Here is a 14154-nt window from a genome sequence, read left to right on the forward strand (position 1 = left end):
AAACCACACTTCAGCATTTGTTGTGGTCACTTGGTTTTTGGGCATACGCCGACTTACTGGCGCCATTGCCAAAAGGAAGACATTCAACAGGGGTGAGAGAAGCCTCTCCTTCCTCAGGCAGTGTGGTGGATGTGGGAGCTGTGTGAACATCTGGCTTTCTATTGAGCAGTCTCTCTCCTCCACTGTACACCCCATCCATGCAGACAGCCCAGGCCTCTGAGCTCCTTATTGCTCTAAGTGTTTGTTCTTGGGTCCATGCTTCACTCATTTTATTTACATGCTTTATTTTTCATTTTAAGAACAAATCAATAACTAGACTTACTCTTTATCACAGTGGATTAGTTTTATTTATTCCATTTGAATTTGATTAAAAAGCTGTCAAACATAAGTCTACATTTTTATCAGCAGAATACTTTCACAAAACCAGTATGAGATGTGCTCAGCTAGAACATAGTTTTCAAAATAAAACAATGTTTGATATATTCTAGACAGTTACCCTTTTGTTTATCCATGACAACTGAAGCTAACCATCAAATGGATAAAGCCATCCAAGTCTAGTCAAGTAATCTTTGGGGCATATTAAAAAAAAACAACTTTTTTTTTAAAAAAGTTCTTTCTAGATGGATTTAATATGATTCGCCAATAAAACATCCTCAGAAGCATAATAAAAATTCTACATAAAATGACATAGCCAGGGAAAAAAAGGAAGATATACAGTTTGATGAAGATTCAAAATGGATGTTAACATTAAAAATGAGCAGGCATGCAGTTCCTGTGTAATATAAAGATCAAAATTGCAAGGCACTAATTTTGCTTCTAGTTTATAAGACAGTATGTTTATGGGACTGCAAATAGTATAAGTAAAAAACATATCCAATGGCAAATGTTTTGAACTGTCATTTGTCTTCAGAAAAATTGCCGTTCTACATGTATTTGTAAATTTCAGCATCTAGCAGCAGGGATGCTGGACTAGATTTACACTTATAAAAGTGTTCTTGAAAGATGAGGTATGTCTATTTTGGTTGAAATCCTGATTTCTTCTGTTCTATTTAAAAATTATTCTTTTGTGTCTTGCCCCCTCTTTTAGTCCTGCTTTGTACCCAGGGGTGTTTGAACACAGGCCTGAGGCAGCCAGGGTAATGAAGAGGTTCACCTGTGTGGACACATACCTGTACTCTCAGTCACATTCACACTCACTCGCATATCTGCACATACACAAGCACATGTGCAATGCCCAAGAGTCTCATTAAGGCTATTTTTGGATATACCGTGCCCTCTGCACACTATTTTACAGCGTCGAGCATCCATAATGTATGCCTGGAAGTGCTGGAAGGCATAGCAGTGAAGGGGTTAATGTAGAAGACATATAGGCAAATATTGTCAACTATTTTATTCAAATGTTTGGAACTTAAACACAAAATCATCATTAAGTTTTCACAAAATGAGGCATCTGTCGCTTGAAAGGAAAAAAATATTTCAGAAATATGTTTACAGAAATGTAAAAATATTAGGCATCGAGACAGATGTGAACACACTCAGTAGCTCGCCTCGCCTGTCAGTCAGCTGAAGATCTGGTCGTAGGCGCTCAGCATGAGCTCGGCGATCTGGTTCTGGTATACCATGTGCACAGCCATGTTCCCGCTCTCGTCTTCCGCTCGCAGGAGGGTGGGTCCAAACACAATCCCTAAGCTGTGTGTGGACATGAGGTTCTTGGACGCTCTGGCCACTATCCTATGGAGAGAGAGAAAGCAAGAAGACCCACTGGAGTTTAAATAAAATGGTGACTGTTTTTGAATTGTAAAGTTCTGTGTTCTTGAATTCCTTTTCTTTCTTAAATTTCAACTTAAAGAAGGAAAGTAAGGGCAGGGATTGGCTTTGGCAAAACAGAGAATGTGACACAAGCAGAAACAACTTTAGATTTCAGAAAAACACCTGCCATAACGTTATTTAATCTACTCCTTATGCTTTATTGTGTGGAAATAGAACTTACGACTTTCAGGAGAAGGATTCTATCCTCATAGTACCTAGCCATTGTGAGTGCTCAATAAATGTGGAATGAATACATTACAACAATTACTGTGACAGTTAACAAGATTCAATCTTTGAAGTGACTAGAGTCAATGGAGGAAACAGGTGAGACATGCATAGCACACGTAAGAAGCCAAATATGCAAAAAATAGAATATAGGCATAATTTATAAGTAGAAACAAGAGCTGAAAAAAATAATTAAATTCTTAGTGATTAGTGTGAGTAAAGTATTCCTGAAAAATGCTATTTGTACTCTGTTTTGTTGAAAGTGCTAAGTCATGTCCGACTCTTTGCAACCCCATGAACTGCATGCAGCATGCCAGATTTCCCTGTCCTTTTTCCAGAGTTTGTTCAAACTCATGTTCAATTGATTCGGTGTTGCCACCCAACCATATCATCCTTTATTGTCCCCTTCTCCTCCTGTCCTCAGTCTTTCCAAGCATCAGGGTCTTTTCCAATGAGTTGGCTCTTTGCATCAGGAGGCCCAAATATTGGAGCTTCAGCTTCAACATCAGTCCCTCAGGGTTGATTTCCTTTAGGACTGACTGGTTTAGGGACTCTCAAGAGTCTTTTCCAGCACCGCAGTTCGAAAGCATAAATTCTTCAGCGCTCAGCCTTCTTTATGATCCAGCTCTCACATCTGTATTACTACTGGAAAAACCATAGCTTTGACTGTACAGACCTTTGTCAGCAAAGTGATGAACATTTAGGTGTATAACAAGTATCTCCACCCCTTTTACTCAATAAAATACAGAAGCTTGTAGCATTTGCACAGGAAAAAAGTCCCACTGGAATCAAAGAAGTGTTTGCTTGCGTGAAGACTGTGGAGAGCTGCAATACCATTGAAACATTAGGATGTGGTTTTATTAATGGTAGTCCGTTGCCTGAATCAACATGGGACTCTTAAAAAGAAATTAAAGCCCCATCTTCTACATGGAGGCTTTAAAATAAAACAAAACAATGCTTATTCTCACAATTGAAGCCTCCTTGGTTTTATATTAAAATTAGGGAGAGTGGGGATTTAGTGATGTAAGGAAAAAAGGGAAAGCATATGGAAGGACAGAGTGCTCACAAATACTAAACTCTGCATTCTTCCAGACACCCCAACCCAAGGGAAATCTGAGCACAGAGAATAAAGTGAGGCAAAGGAACACTACTACATAGCAGTGGGGTCTCTGTTCTCGGAGCCCATTGGAGCACCAGTTCACCTCTAGAGGACTCTGTGTCTGGTCTAAGTGGGCCGACCTAGTCTCCATGCATGGAGGCAAGAGGAAGAAGACTTGTTCTCTCTCCATCCCTCCACAAACCTTCATCTCAGGGCCATTTCTGTGAAAAAGGCCCTGACTTCACTCTCCTGAAAGACACTGAGAAGGGCCAACGCCTTCAATTTGGGACTTCCCATAGTACAAATTCCTGATCAGCAAGATGTCCTTGATTTGATCAATATCAATAATAAGAATTATTCTAAGCAATTTTATTTTACTTATTACTTAGGTTTAAAAATGGAAGTATCATTGACTTTATTCTAAGCAGTTTTATTGTCTCACTTGATCCTCACTTGATCCTCATAATAATCCCATGAGGTGCTTGTTGTTTAGTTGCTCAGACGTGTCCAAATCTTTGTGATCCCATGGACTGCAGTACGCCAGGCTTCCCTGTCCTTCACTATTTTCTGGAGTTTGCTCAAACTCATGTCCAATTCTATTATTAAGCCCTTTTTACAAATAAGAAAACTGAAGTCAGAGAGTGGTGAAATGCCTGATGTCACACAGACCTGAGGCTCAAACCCAGGCAGGCAGGCTTCAGCGCCCATGGAAACATCACTGCCCGGGTGTGTGTTATGGCTCCTATGCTTAGTAATTGGCTGACTTGTCTCTCTGCCATTCTCCACATGGTTATAGATCCTTCCCTAAGAGGGTCTGGATTTTTATTCCACATAGCATTGTGATTGACAGTCTGGTTACAATGGATTCATTGTGGGCAAAATGACTCTTAAACTTGGACTAAATATTCAGGATATTCTGCCTCCAATTTTCACTTTTCTTCTTCTTTGTATGAAAAGTCTTCATACCTGTGAGTAACATTGGCGTGACTACATTTCTGGAAGGGATTCTCATATTTTAAAGTATTGGTGTGTTATCGGAGACATCAAGTTTAAAGTTTCCTTTGGAATATAGAAACTGCACCACTTGCTACTACATTTACCAAAAGTCTGTAGAATGATTTTAAAACATTCCCCTAACCTGGAGGAGGGAAAGATGGAATGGGGCTATGCTTCCCTTTAACACACCTATTTACCTTGGCTTAAAGTCTCTCTTGAGCTTCTCCCAGACCTCTTCATTACAAAAATCACTAGTAAGATTCATTGAGAAGGAAAACAGATTTTTCTCTCTTGGATTTAAAGTAATAGCTTCTTGTTCAGTGCTCTATAATGATCTAGATGGGTGGGATGGGTATGGAGGTGGGAAGAAGGCCCAAGGGGAGGGGATACATGTATACATATAGCTGATTCACTTTCTTGTACAGCAGAAATTAACACAACATTGTAAAGCAACTGTACTCCAATAAAAAAATAAAAGTAGTATCTTTTTGGGGATACGAAGTCCTTCATTGACTCTGCCATGGTAACAATAAATTTGTTAAACAAATATGGAAAGAGATAACATAACTGATCAATTAACTGAGTAACTATTACGTAAAAGTTGCTTTCACAACATTACCCATTGGTACCGAACTTCTAAGCTGATGAGAGTTATCTAGCAGAGAACAGGGCTCAGAGATCACAGAGCATGAAGATGGTAGAATTAAAAGTAAGAGACTATTCAAGTATGAAGGTGAATGACTGATATAGGGTCAACCGAGTAGAAGAGGTCCAGGAATCCAGGGAGACTGAAAAGAGAAAGGAAGAATATAAAGACAGGTAGACAGAGATATAGTTTCCTAGTTAATAATGGCTATAATTTCAGTCAAAACAGGAACAGTGAGATTTGGGGTAGCTGGGAGCTAAAATTGTCTCTAACTACAGAGGAGCCTGGTGGGTGACAATCCAAAGGGTTGCAAAGAACTGGGCATGATTGAGCGAGTGAACACATACCCTCAAGGTGAGGTTAGAAATCAAGGAAGGTCCAAGAGTAGATTACTGGAGGGGACAATCATGGCTGTCAGGAGGTTATGGAGGTAGAAACTGGAAGAGGCCTATGGTGCTGGAGGAACTGGGGTGACTGGAGGGGTAACTCAGCCCTACCTGAAAGACGCAGCTGGTGGGACTCGATCTGTGGGGAGAGTAAAAGGATGCAGAAATGGGACTAGATTATTTATAAAGTTTCCCAGTGTTCTTTATATTTTTCCCACTCAGCCAAAGTCCTGGTCCAAGAATTCAGAGCACGAACCAATCCAGAGAAGAAACCAAGGCTCAACTTCAATGGAGTGACGGGTAGGAGGCAGAGCGGCTGTCAGAGGCCCCCCTCAGGCAAGTTTCTCTCTCTTGGCCAGTGGTTCATGGAGGGAGTCCTAAAACGGATTTCTGCCAGTTCATCAGTTTCCTAAATTTGCCCTTTGTCAAGTGCTCATTTTGTGCTCTTCTCTGTGTGTAAATGCAGAGCATTCATTCCATCTCAATCTGTGTCCATTTCTCTGCACACTTTCCATGTGATTTTAATAAAAACACTTTAAACTCATGGGTACTTTCAAGTAATCCTGTTACAAGTATATTTTACCAAAGAATATATGGTTCTGTATTCTTGTTATACTTGCATTCAGATCAGATCAGATTAGATCAGTTGCTCAGTCATGTCTGACTCTTTGCGACCCCATGAATTGCAGCACGCCAGGCCTCCCTGCCCATCACCAACACCCGGAGTTCACTCAGACTCACGTTCATCGAGTCAGTGATGCCATCCAGCCATCTCATCCTCTGTCGTCCCCTTCTCCTCCTGCCCCCAGTCCCTCCCAGCATCAGAGTCTTTTCCAATGAGTCAACTCTTCGCATGAGGTGGCCAAAGTACTGGAGTTTCAGCTTTAGCATCATTCCTTCCAAAGAAATCCCAGGGCTGATCTCCTTCAGAATGGACTGGTTGGATCTCCTTGCAGTCTAAGGGACTCTGAAGAGTCTTCTCCAACACCACAGTTCAAAAGCATCAATTCTTTGGCGCTCAGCCTTCTTCACAGTCCAACTCTCACATCCATACATGACCACAGGAAAAACCATAGCCTTGACTAGACGAACCTTTGTTGGCAAAGTAATGTCTCTGCTTTTGAATACGCTATCTAGGTTGGTCCTAACTTTCCTTCCAAGGAGTAAGCATTAGTGATTTTGGAGCCCAGAAAAATAAAGTCTGACACTGTTTCCACTGTTTCCCCATCTATTTCCCATGAAGTGATGGGACCGGATGCCATGATCTTCATTTTCTGAATGTTGAGCTTGAAGCCAACTTTTTCACTCTCCACTTTCACTCTCATCAAGAGGCTTTTGAGTTCCTCTTCACTTTCTGCCATAAGGGTGGTGTCATCTGCATATCTGAGGTGATTGATATTTCTCCTGGCAATCTTGATTCCAGCTTGTGTTTCTTCCAGTCCAGCGTTTCTTATGATGTGCTCTGCATATAAGTTAAATAAGCAGGGTGACAATATACAGCCTTGACGAACTCCTTTTCCTATTTGGAACCAGTCTGTTGTTCCATGTCCAGTTCTAACTGTTGCTTCCTGACCTGCATACAAATTTCTCAAGAGGCAGATCAGGTGGTCTGGTATTCCCATCTCTTTCAGAATTTTCCACAGTTTATTGTGATCCACACAGTCAAAGGCTTTGGGATAGTCAATAAAGCAGAAATAGATGTTTTTCTGGAACTCTCCTGCTTTTTCTATGATCCAGCGGATGTTGGCAATTTGATCTCTGGTTCCTCTGCCTTTTCTAAAACTAGCTTGAACATCAGGAAGTTCATGGTTCACATATTGCTGAAGCCTGGCTTGGAGAATTTTGAGCATTACTTTATTAGCGTGTGAGATGAGTGCAATTGTGCGGTAGTTTGAGCATCCTTTGGCATTGCCTTTCTTTGGGATTGGAATGAAAACTGACCTTTTCCAGTCCTGTGGCCACTGCTGAGTTTTCCAAATTTGCTGGCATATTGAGTGCAGCACTTTCACAGCATCATCTTTCAGAATTTGGAATAGCTCAACTGGAATTCCATCACCTCCACTAGCTTTGTTCGTAGTGATGCTTTCTAAGGCCCACTTGCAGGTTAAATTTTCCTAGCAGTTTGGAGTTTTTTCTTAAGTTTGGGAAAATTAAGTAACTTGCAATAACACTTAGAGAAATCAAATGTAGTTAAGAAAGGTTAAGAAAATGTGGATGTATATTATATAGAATTCATACTATCTTTCCTACTCTCTCTTACAAAATGTATGCTTGTGTGTGTATGTGTATATTTCATTGACAATTTATGTTCTGAATATCAACCAATCAGTAGTTGGTATATTGAGAAATCAATCAATCTTTAGGTTAGAAAAGATGCTGAGGGCGAAGACTATTTGTGGGTGGAAATCACCAACTACTGAACTATATGATTCACGTAAATAGGCAAAAATATTCTCATACCAACATTCACATTAGATTAAACCCTTTTATTGTAGAGGTGGTGATAGACATATCTAGCAAAGAAGCCACCCAAACTGGGTATGTTTGGAAAATGTATTTATGCTGTTACAGACTTCACTATTCAAATATGAACCTACCTACTCTCTACCTCAATAGATTTTTAAGCAGTTAAGTGGTTGATTTAGGAGAACATAAGTAGTCAACCGCAATTTCAAAATACAGCTAGAATACTATCCTACAAAATTCTTCAAATCTCTCTCTCTTTTTTTTTAACCTCACATCAATGGATCTAATACTTTTCTCTCTTGCTGTGGGGACTAGCTGTGCATTGCAAGTGCCATTATTTCTGAAGGCTTCAACTAGTAAAACATATGTAGAGGAGAAATATAGGCTACTGAAAGAAATGAAAGCCTGGAATGGAAAAAAAAAAATGCAATCTAGTATCTAAGATGGAAAACTCTCAAAAACAGTAAGTTATACTTCCAGTAGCTTAAAATGCAGTTAAGCTGTATTATTGGAGGGGAGGATCTGATTCAGAAACCAAATACATTTTTACTATGGGTTTGGCAGTACTTCCAGGACAGCTTTCACTAAAGTGAGTTCTGCAAACACCATCTCTGTGACACACTTCACAAAAATAGCAGTCTGGAGTAAGATAAGTTTGCAGAAAATTATATGCCATTTTTCCTTCTTGGAAATTTACAATGCACAATAGCATAATACAGGCTCTGACAAGTCCTGCAGAAAACTAACCCTGTTCATCTTTGTGTAACTTAGCATGTTCCCTAACTTACTTGAACATTGTGGATCCTCTTTCTTGAGTGACAAGGAGGAGTGTATATTGAGACATGTTACTCTAGTGTGCTTTGCTAAGGATCTACTAAATCTGAAACATGGTTTGAATCTCCTCTGCCACTCAGGCTTCAGAACTCAGTAGCAGCTAACTCAAAGAGATCAGACTGTGGTCACTTTTGGCAAGTTCCACCCCTCTGGTAGGGCTCAGATTTCATCTGGCCTTAAACTCCACGACAGTGTTGTAAATTGTGAGCTACCATTTAACGTGTGTTCACAAAGAAATGAAAGGAACTCCCTTTTTAGGACAAGAATACTGGAGTGGGGCACAGCAACCCCACTCTCAACCCAGGGATTGAATCCACATCTCTAATGTCTCCCTGCATTGGCAGGTAGGTTCTTTACCACTTGTACCAGCTGGGAAGCTCTTTGAGGACAAAACAAAGATCAAAGGCAAAAAGACCACATCTGAATGACAAAGGTGAGAGCAGTCACATGGTTGAGAGATTACTATACAGCAAATGGCTGGACGGTGAAAAGGTGTAAAAATATTTAGATCAATATTTGGAAATTCTTCTAAATGTTTGTTTACTCAACATTAGTTTACTCCCAAGAAATAGTGAAGATACCTGATTCAAAGCAATGTGAGGAGCTCAAACATTAGTGCCTGTGAATGCTTCACTAACAGGAAAAACATCTTAAACTGCAACTCTTTTGAAAAAGGCTATTTATGAACACTGCTAAGTTTAAAACAGCTTGACAAGAATAATTATGATTTTATGAATTTGTTCACAAAATAGCACTTGATATATATTCTTTGTAAAAGAAACTCTCTAACCACTAAGTAAAATTTAAGTTTATAAAATCTTAAAGTAGGTAAGAATTCATTTTTCTGGCAAGAGATTAAAAATGTGATGTACAGTTTACAGCACAAAAAGGAGAAGAAATGCCGGAGCTACTTTTTGTCGGGCCCCAATGGAAGGAGCAACAATTCATCAATTTTAGATTATTTTAGAAACAATCTATAATCCACAGCTACAGATGTTGGGCCCCAGACAAAAAAATCCTCACAGACTTATGCTAGGTAAGTTTTTTTTCCAAAAGTGAGCTGAATCACTAACTCAAAGAAATTTCTTAGTTGTTGAAAATCATAGCCAAATGATTCAAACTGAAAGAGAGATTTACCATAAAACTCAAAATTAATGCTAAGAAGACCAAAGCATTTAATAGTAAGTAGACCAGCTACAAACAGATATAGGGATGCAAACTTCCTTTAAAGTTTGTGCTTTGCTGTTATCATAGAGACTTGCAAAGGAAGTCGAAAGCCACAGAATTGCCTGCAGGACAAGCCTCAAGTTATTGGAGGTGTATTATAAGTATTCCCTTCTCTATCTCTGGATTGCTGTGGTTTTCCAACACACATAACTTTAGGATAGTTTAATGGAGAAACTGCGGTGGTAAATGTACTTTTGCCAACAGGTCACACCTGGCTTGTATAATACAGCTCATCCACTGTACATGAAATGTTAATTGTGACTTTGACCACTTCAGTGAGGAGAAGCTGCTAAAAATAGAATAAATTTTCACTGTGCTCAATTTATGCTTCCTATGTGCTGTAGCTACTTTGGGGGGGATCCATGCTAACCATATGCTTGCCTACTCTCAATCTGCACAAAATATACTGCCATGTCTACATTGGCCTTTTTCTTTTTTTTTTTTTTAAGATTGGGGACTTAGTAGGAAGTCTACTTTTCCCCTTAAAGTCAGGGCTGTACGTTAGAAAAATTTTCGAATATTATAAAAGAAGGCGAGCATTTACAACTGTTATTTGCATTTAAACTAATATATTTCAAGGTGGTCATTCACTGGTGACTGTCACTTTTACATGCAAATTTACACATCAACTGGCTTAAACTAATTGTAAAATCTTCAATTTTCTGCTTAAATATCCTATTATTATTGTTTTCCAAAGTAAGCAAAGAATTATCCTCCTAAAAGAGAATTACTGCTATGTTCTGGCATTTTTGCTTTTAAATTATCTTCGAAGCTATGTGTATATAATTTTTTCAAAGTACATTGTGGAAAAGGTACTTTATATGGTAGTTACACATTAACAGCTAACATGGCCTTATTCTTTACATTTATTGAATACCTTCTTTGCAATGATTTCGTTTCAAAAGATTGAAACATTTTCAATTATTCACTTGTTTCATATTTATATTGATTGGCCATTACAAGGAGAGTCTAATGTATCTTTAAAGCAATACTCAGAACTATAAGAGACAAGGAATGACTAAAAAAAAATGACTAGCCCGTAGACTTAAACATGGCTTATTTCTGGTTGTAATATGTATTCTATAAGGTGACAACAACATATATAAAATGGGATATCATAGCCAAAGCCCTTACATAGCAGATAATATCAAAAAGGAACACAAACAGTGGTTATTTGCCAAATATCCATTAAATGCTAATCACTGTGCTTCAAATATACCATGCTTTTCAAAGGCAGAATTAAAACTCAGCTGTAATTTCTCTTGCTCTGATTAGTAATACATTCTATTAGAATTTGAGATGGTAAGAAAAGTATGATAAAGAAAAAAAACACACCAATAACTGTAACAGTAACTCAAGGTAATCATTTCTCATTCATTAAAATCTATTATTCAATAGACCTGCTATTACTCAGTACCTGCTAGGTGCCTGATGTTGGGGATGATGCAGTGAGTAAAATAGACAAAGTTCCTACCCATATGCAACTTATAATCTAGTTGGGGAAACAGACAAGAAACAATCCACTAATTAATACACAAAGTGATTTCGACACAGAGGTACTTCAAGAAAGACTAAGAGAAGTGGTGGTTCTTCTACTGACCCTTGGAGCCTCTTAAAAGTTCCTAATGGCCTAGAATCCATCCCCGGAGAGTCTTCTTTGCTAAGAATGAGTAGAGCCTGGCTGGCCGAAGATAACAGAGTCCCCAGATTATTTTGATGGGCAGAGAGAGGTGGAAAGTGCTACACATAGCAGACAAGGTTCTCAGAAGTTCTTTCTAAGGAAAGGACACATGGGCAGAGAGCAGCTTATGTGCACACACCACAGGAAGGAAAACTCCAGGCAGGAAAAAGTTGGTAGAGAGCCCCAGTTGTGAGGTTGTGTTGGGTGGTTCTAGGAATAGAGAAGAGGGTAATATAGCTGAAGGCTGGGGAATGAGACAGATAAGGTAGGAATGCTGTGGGGAGGACTTAGGACTTAATTCTAACAGTGAATAGGTGTTCATCCTTGGGTTTTGAGTAGGAGAATGACGCTGACAGCATTCAATATACATGTATAAATAATTTATTTATATACACATTCAAGAAAATACTTTCTATATAATTTTGTGGCCAACATTTTTCACTTCTGTCATGAGCAGTTCTCATGTCTTATATGTGTATTGTGAGTTAGTTACTTAGTCGTGTCCGACTCTTTGTGACCCCATGAACTGTAGCCTGCCTCCTCTGTTCGTGGGATTCTCCAGACAAGAATACTGGAGTAGATAGCCATTCCTTTCTCCAAGGTATCTTTCTAACCCAGGGATCAAACCTGTGTCTCCAGCATCTCCTGCATTGGCAGGTGGGTTCTTTACTGCTAGTGCCACCTGGGAAGCCCTATGTCTTATATATGTGTGTGCATGCTAAGTCGCTTAAGTCATGTTCGACTTTGTGTTACCTTACGGACTGCAGCCTGCCAGGCTCCTCTGTCCATGAGATTCTCCAGGCAAGAATACTGGAGTGGGTGGCTGGGCCCTTCTCCAGGAGATCTTCCCGACCCAGGGATCAAACCTGTGTCTCTTACATCTACCTGCACTGGCAGGCAGATTCTTTACCATAGTTTTTACTAATTATCTTATATGGGACAGAATGGTTTGTGCGCTATGATTTCTTAGTATAAATGTAATTAATATATTAAAAACCCTTTTTTTGTATACTCATTCTCCACATTTTTGGAGTATTTCTTTAGGCAGTTGTTTCCAAATAGGGGCAACTTCCCTACCCCCACATCTCCCATGAGGCGTTTGCAGTGTCTGGAGATATCAAAGGTTGTCATGACTGAGTGGAGTGGAGAAGGTGAGTTGCTATGGCATCTAGTGAGTCAGAGGCAAAGGATGGTACTAAACAGTCTACGATGAATAGGACAGTCTCCCCAAACAATTTATCCAGCCCCAAATGTCAGTATTGCTGCTGTTGAGAAACTCCGCAGTAGTAGAAATGTAGCAATTAGATCAATGGTTCTGAAACTTTACCATTCATGAGAATAATTTGGAAACTGGGTTGTATCACAAATCACTGAACTTCACCTTCAGACTTCTGGTTCAGCAACTCTGGGGAGGGACTTGAGAATATTACACTAGTCACAAGTTCCTTGAGAGGATACAATTGGTCTGGGGACCACACTTTGAGAATTCGCACTAGATCATTAAGTTAAGGGTTTTCTTTTCTTAAACCATGATAATGTGGGTAACATGACAATTCATAGTCCTGATAGCATTATTATCATTTGATTTTATTCTTCTTAAAATAATTGCTAACTTGATAGGTGAAAAATGATCTATCATTGTTTAAAGTTAGGATTCTTTGAATTTAGGAAATGGGGAAGAAGTTTAAAAAGCACAGCAATATGGATTATCTCTTCTGTGAATAACCTTTCATATCACCTGCCTTTTTCTTATTGAGAGCGTACAATTTTGTTTGTTTCATCCATTTAATTATTTTGTATAACAAAACTAACACATAGTATTTAAAAAGTGTGCTAATCAGGAGAATATAGAATGAAAAGGTCAAACCTTCTGTTTTTCTAGTCAAACTCCTTCAAGACAACTATAATTAACAGATGGGTGCTCCCTCTGGATGTTTTTCTATTTATCTATCCATCTACCTGGGCTTCCCTGGTGGTTCAGGAGTAAAGAATCTGCCTACTAATGCAGGACAAGTTTGATCCCTCAGTTGGGAAGATACCCTAGAGATGGAAATGGCAACTCACTCCAGTATTTTTGCCTGGGAAATCTCAAGGACAGAGGAGCCTGGTGGGCTAGTCCATGGGGTCACACAAAATCAGACACGACTTAGTGACTGAACAACAACAATCCCTTTAGTATCTGTTTTCTTAAAAAAAAAAAAAGAATGAGATAAAAATACATAATATGTTATAGTACAACTTGCTTTTTCCCCCTTAACTATATATCATGGGAATCTTTCCAAGTCAGTACATTTAAAAATACCTCATCTTTTGAAAAATGCTGTTACATTTCATAGTATGAAAATAATTTATTTAACCATTCCCTTGCTGATGGACTTTTATGTTGCTTCTAATTCTTCGCTGTTACAGACAATGAAACATGTTACAATGAACATATTTGAACATATTAGATTTCTGAGGTTTTTTTTTGTGTTAAATGGCATAATATTTCATTACTTTTGTTGTATTTATATTCTCTCAATTATATTTTTCCTTAATTTTGTTTATTTATATTTTTATGTGTTCATATCTAGCATTATTTCTTTTGGAATTTCTCTCATTATTTTTTAATTATAAAATTCATCCATTTAAATAAATCAGGTAATTGTCATCAATATTTTTTTCTAGATTTTAAAAATGGTATATTTTTGTATCTTCTAATTCATCTCAGTGTATTTTACTATATGAAATGTGAAGGTAATCTCTATTTTTTTTCAATAGCTAGCTGATTGCCCCAATAATATAT

The 14154-nt window shown here is 38.5% G+C and overlaps 1 protein-coding gene across 1 annotated transcript in view; it reads right to left on the bottom strand.

Annotated features, from left to right (window-relative positions):
• Positions 1-318: 318 nt before the first annotated feature.
• Positions 319-14154, bottom strand: part of ARHGAP15 (Rho GTPase activating protein 15) — a 698712-nt gene continuing 684876 nt past the window's right edge. Inside the window, exon 14 of the mRNA XM_027561624.1 lies at positions 319-1731. Coding sequence (XP_027417425.1) covers positions 1560-1731 — 172 coding nt within the window. The 3' untranslated portion in view covers positions 319-1559. The remainder of the gene's footprint in view (positions 1732-14154) is intronic.

The sequence above is a fragment of the Bos indicus x Bos taurus genome, chromosome 2 (assembly GCF_003369695.1).
Source record: "Bos indicus x Bos taurus breed Angus x Brahman F1 hybrid chromosome 2, Bos_hybrid_MaternalHap_v2.0, whole genome shotgun sequence".
Taxonomy (NCBI): Eukaryota; Metazoa; Chordata; class Mammalia; order Artiodactyla; family Bovidae; genus Bos; species Bos indicus x Bos taurus.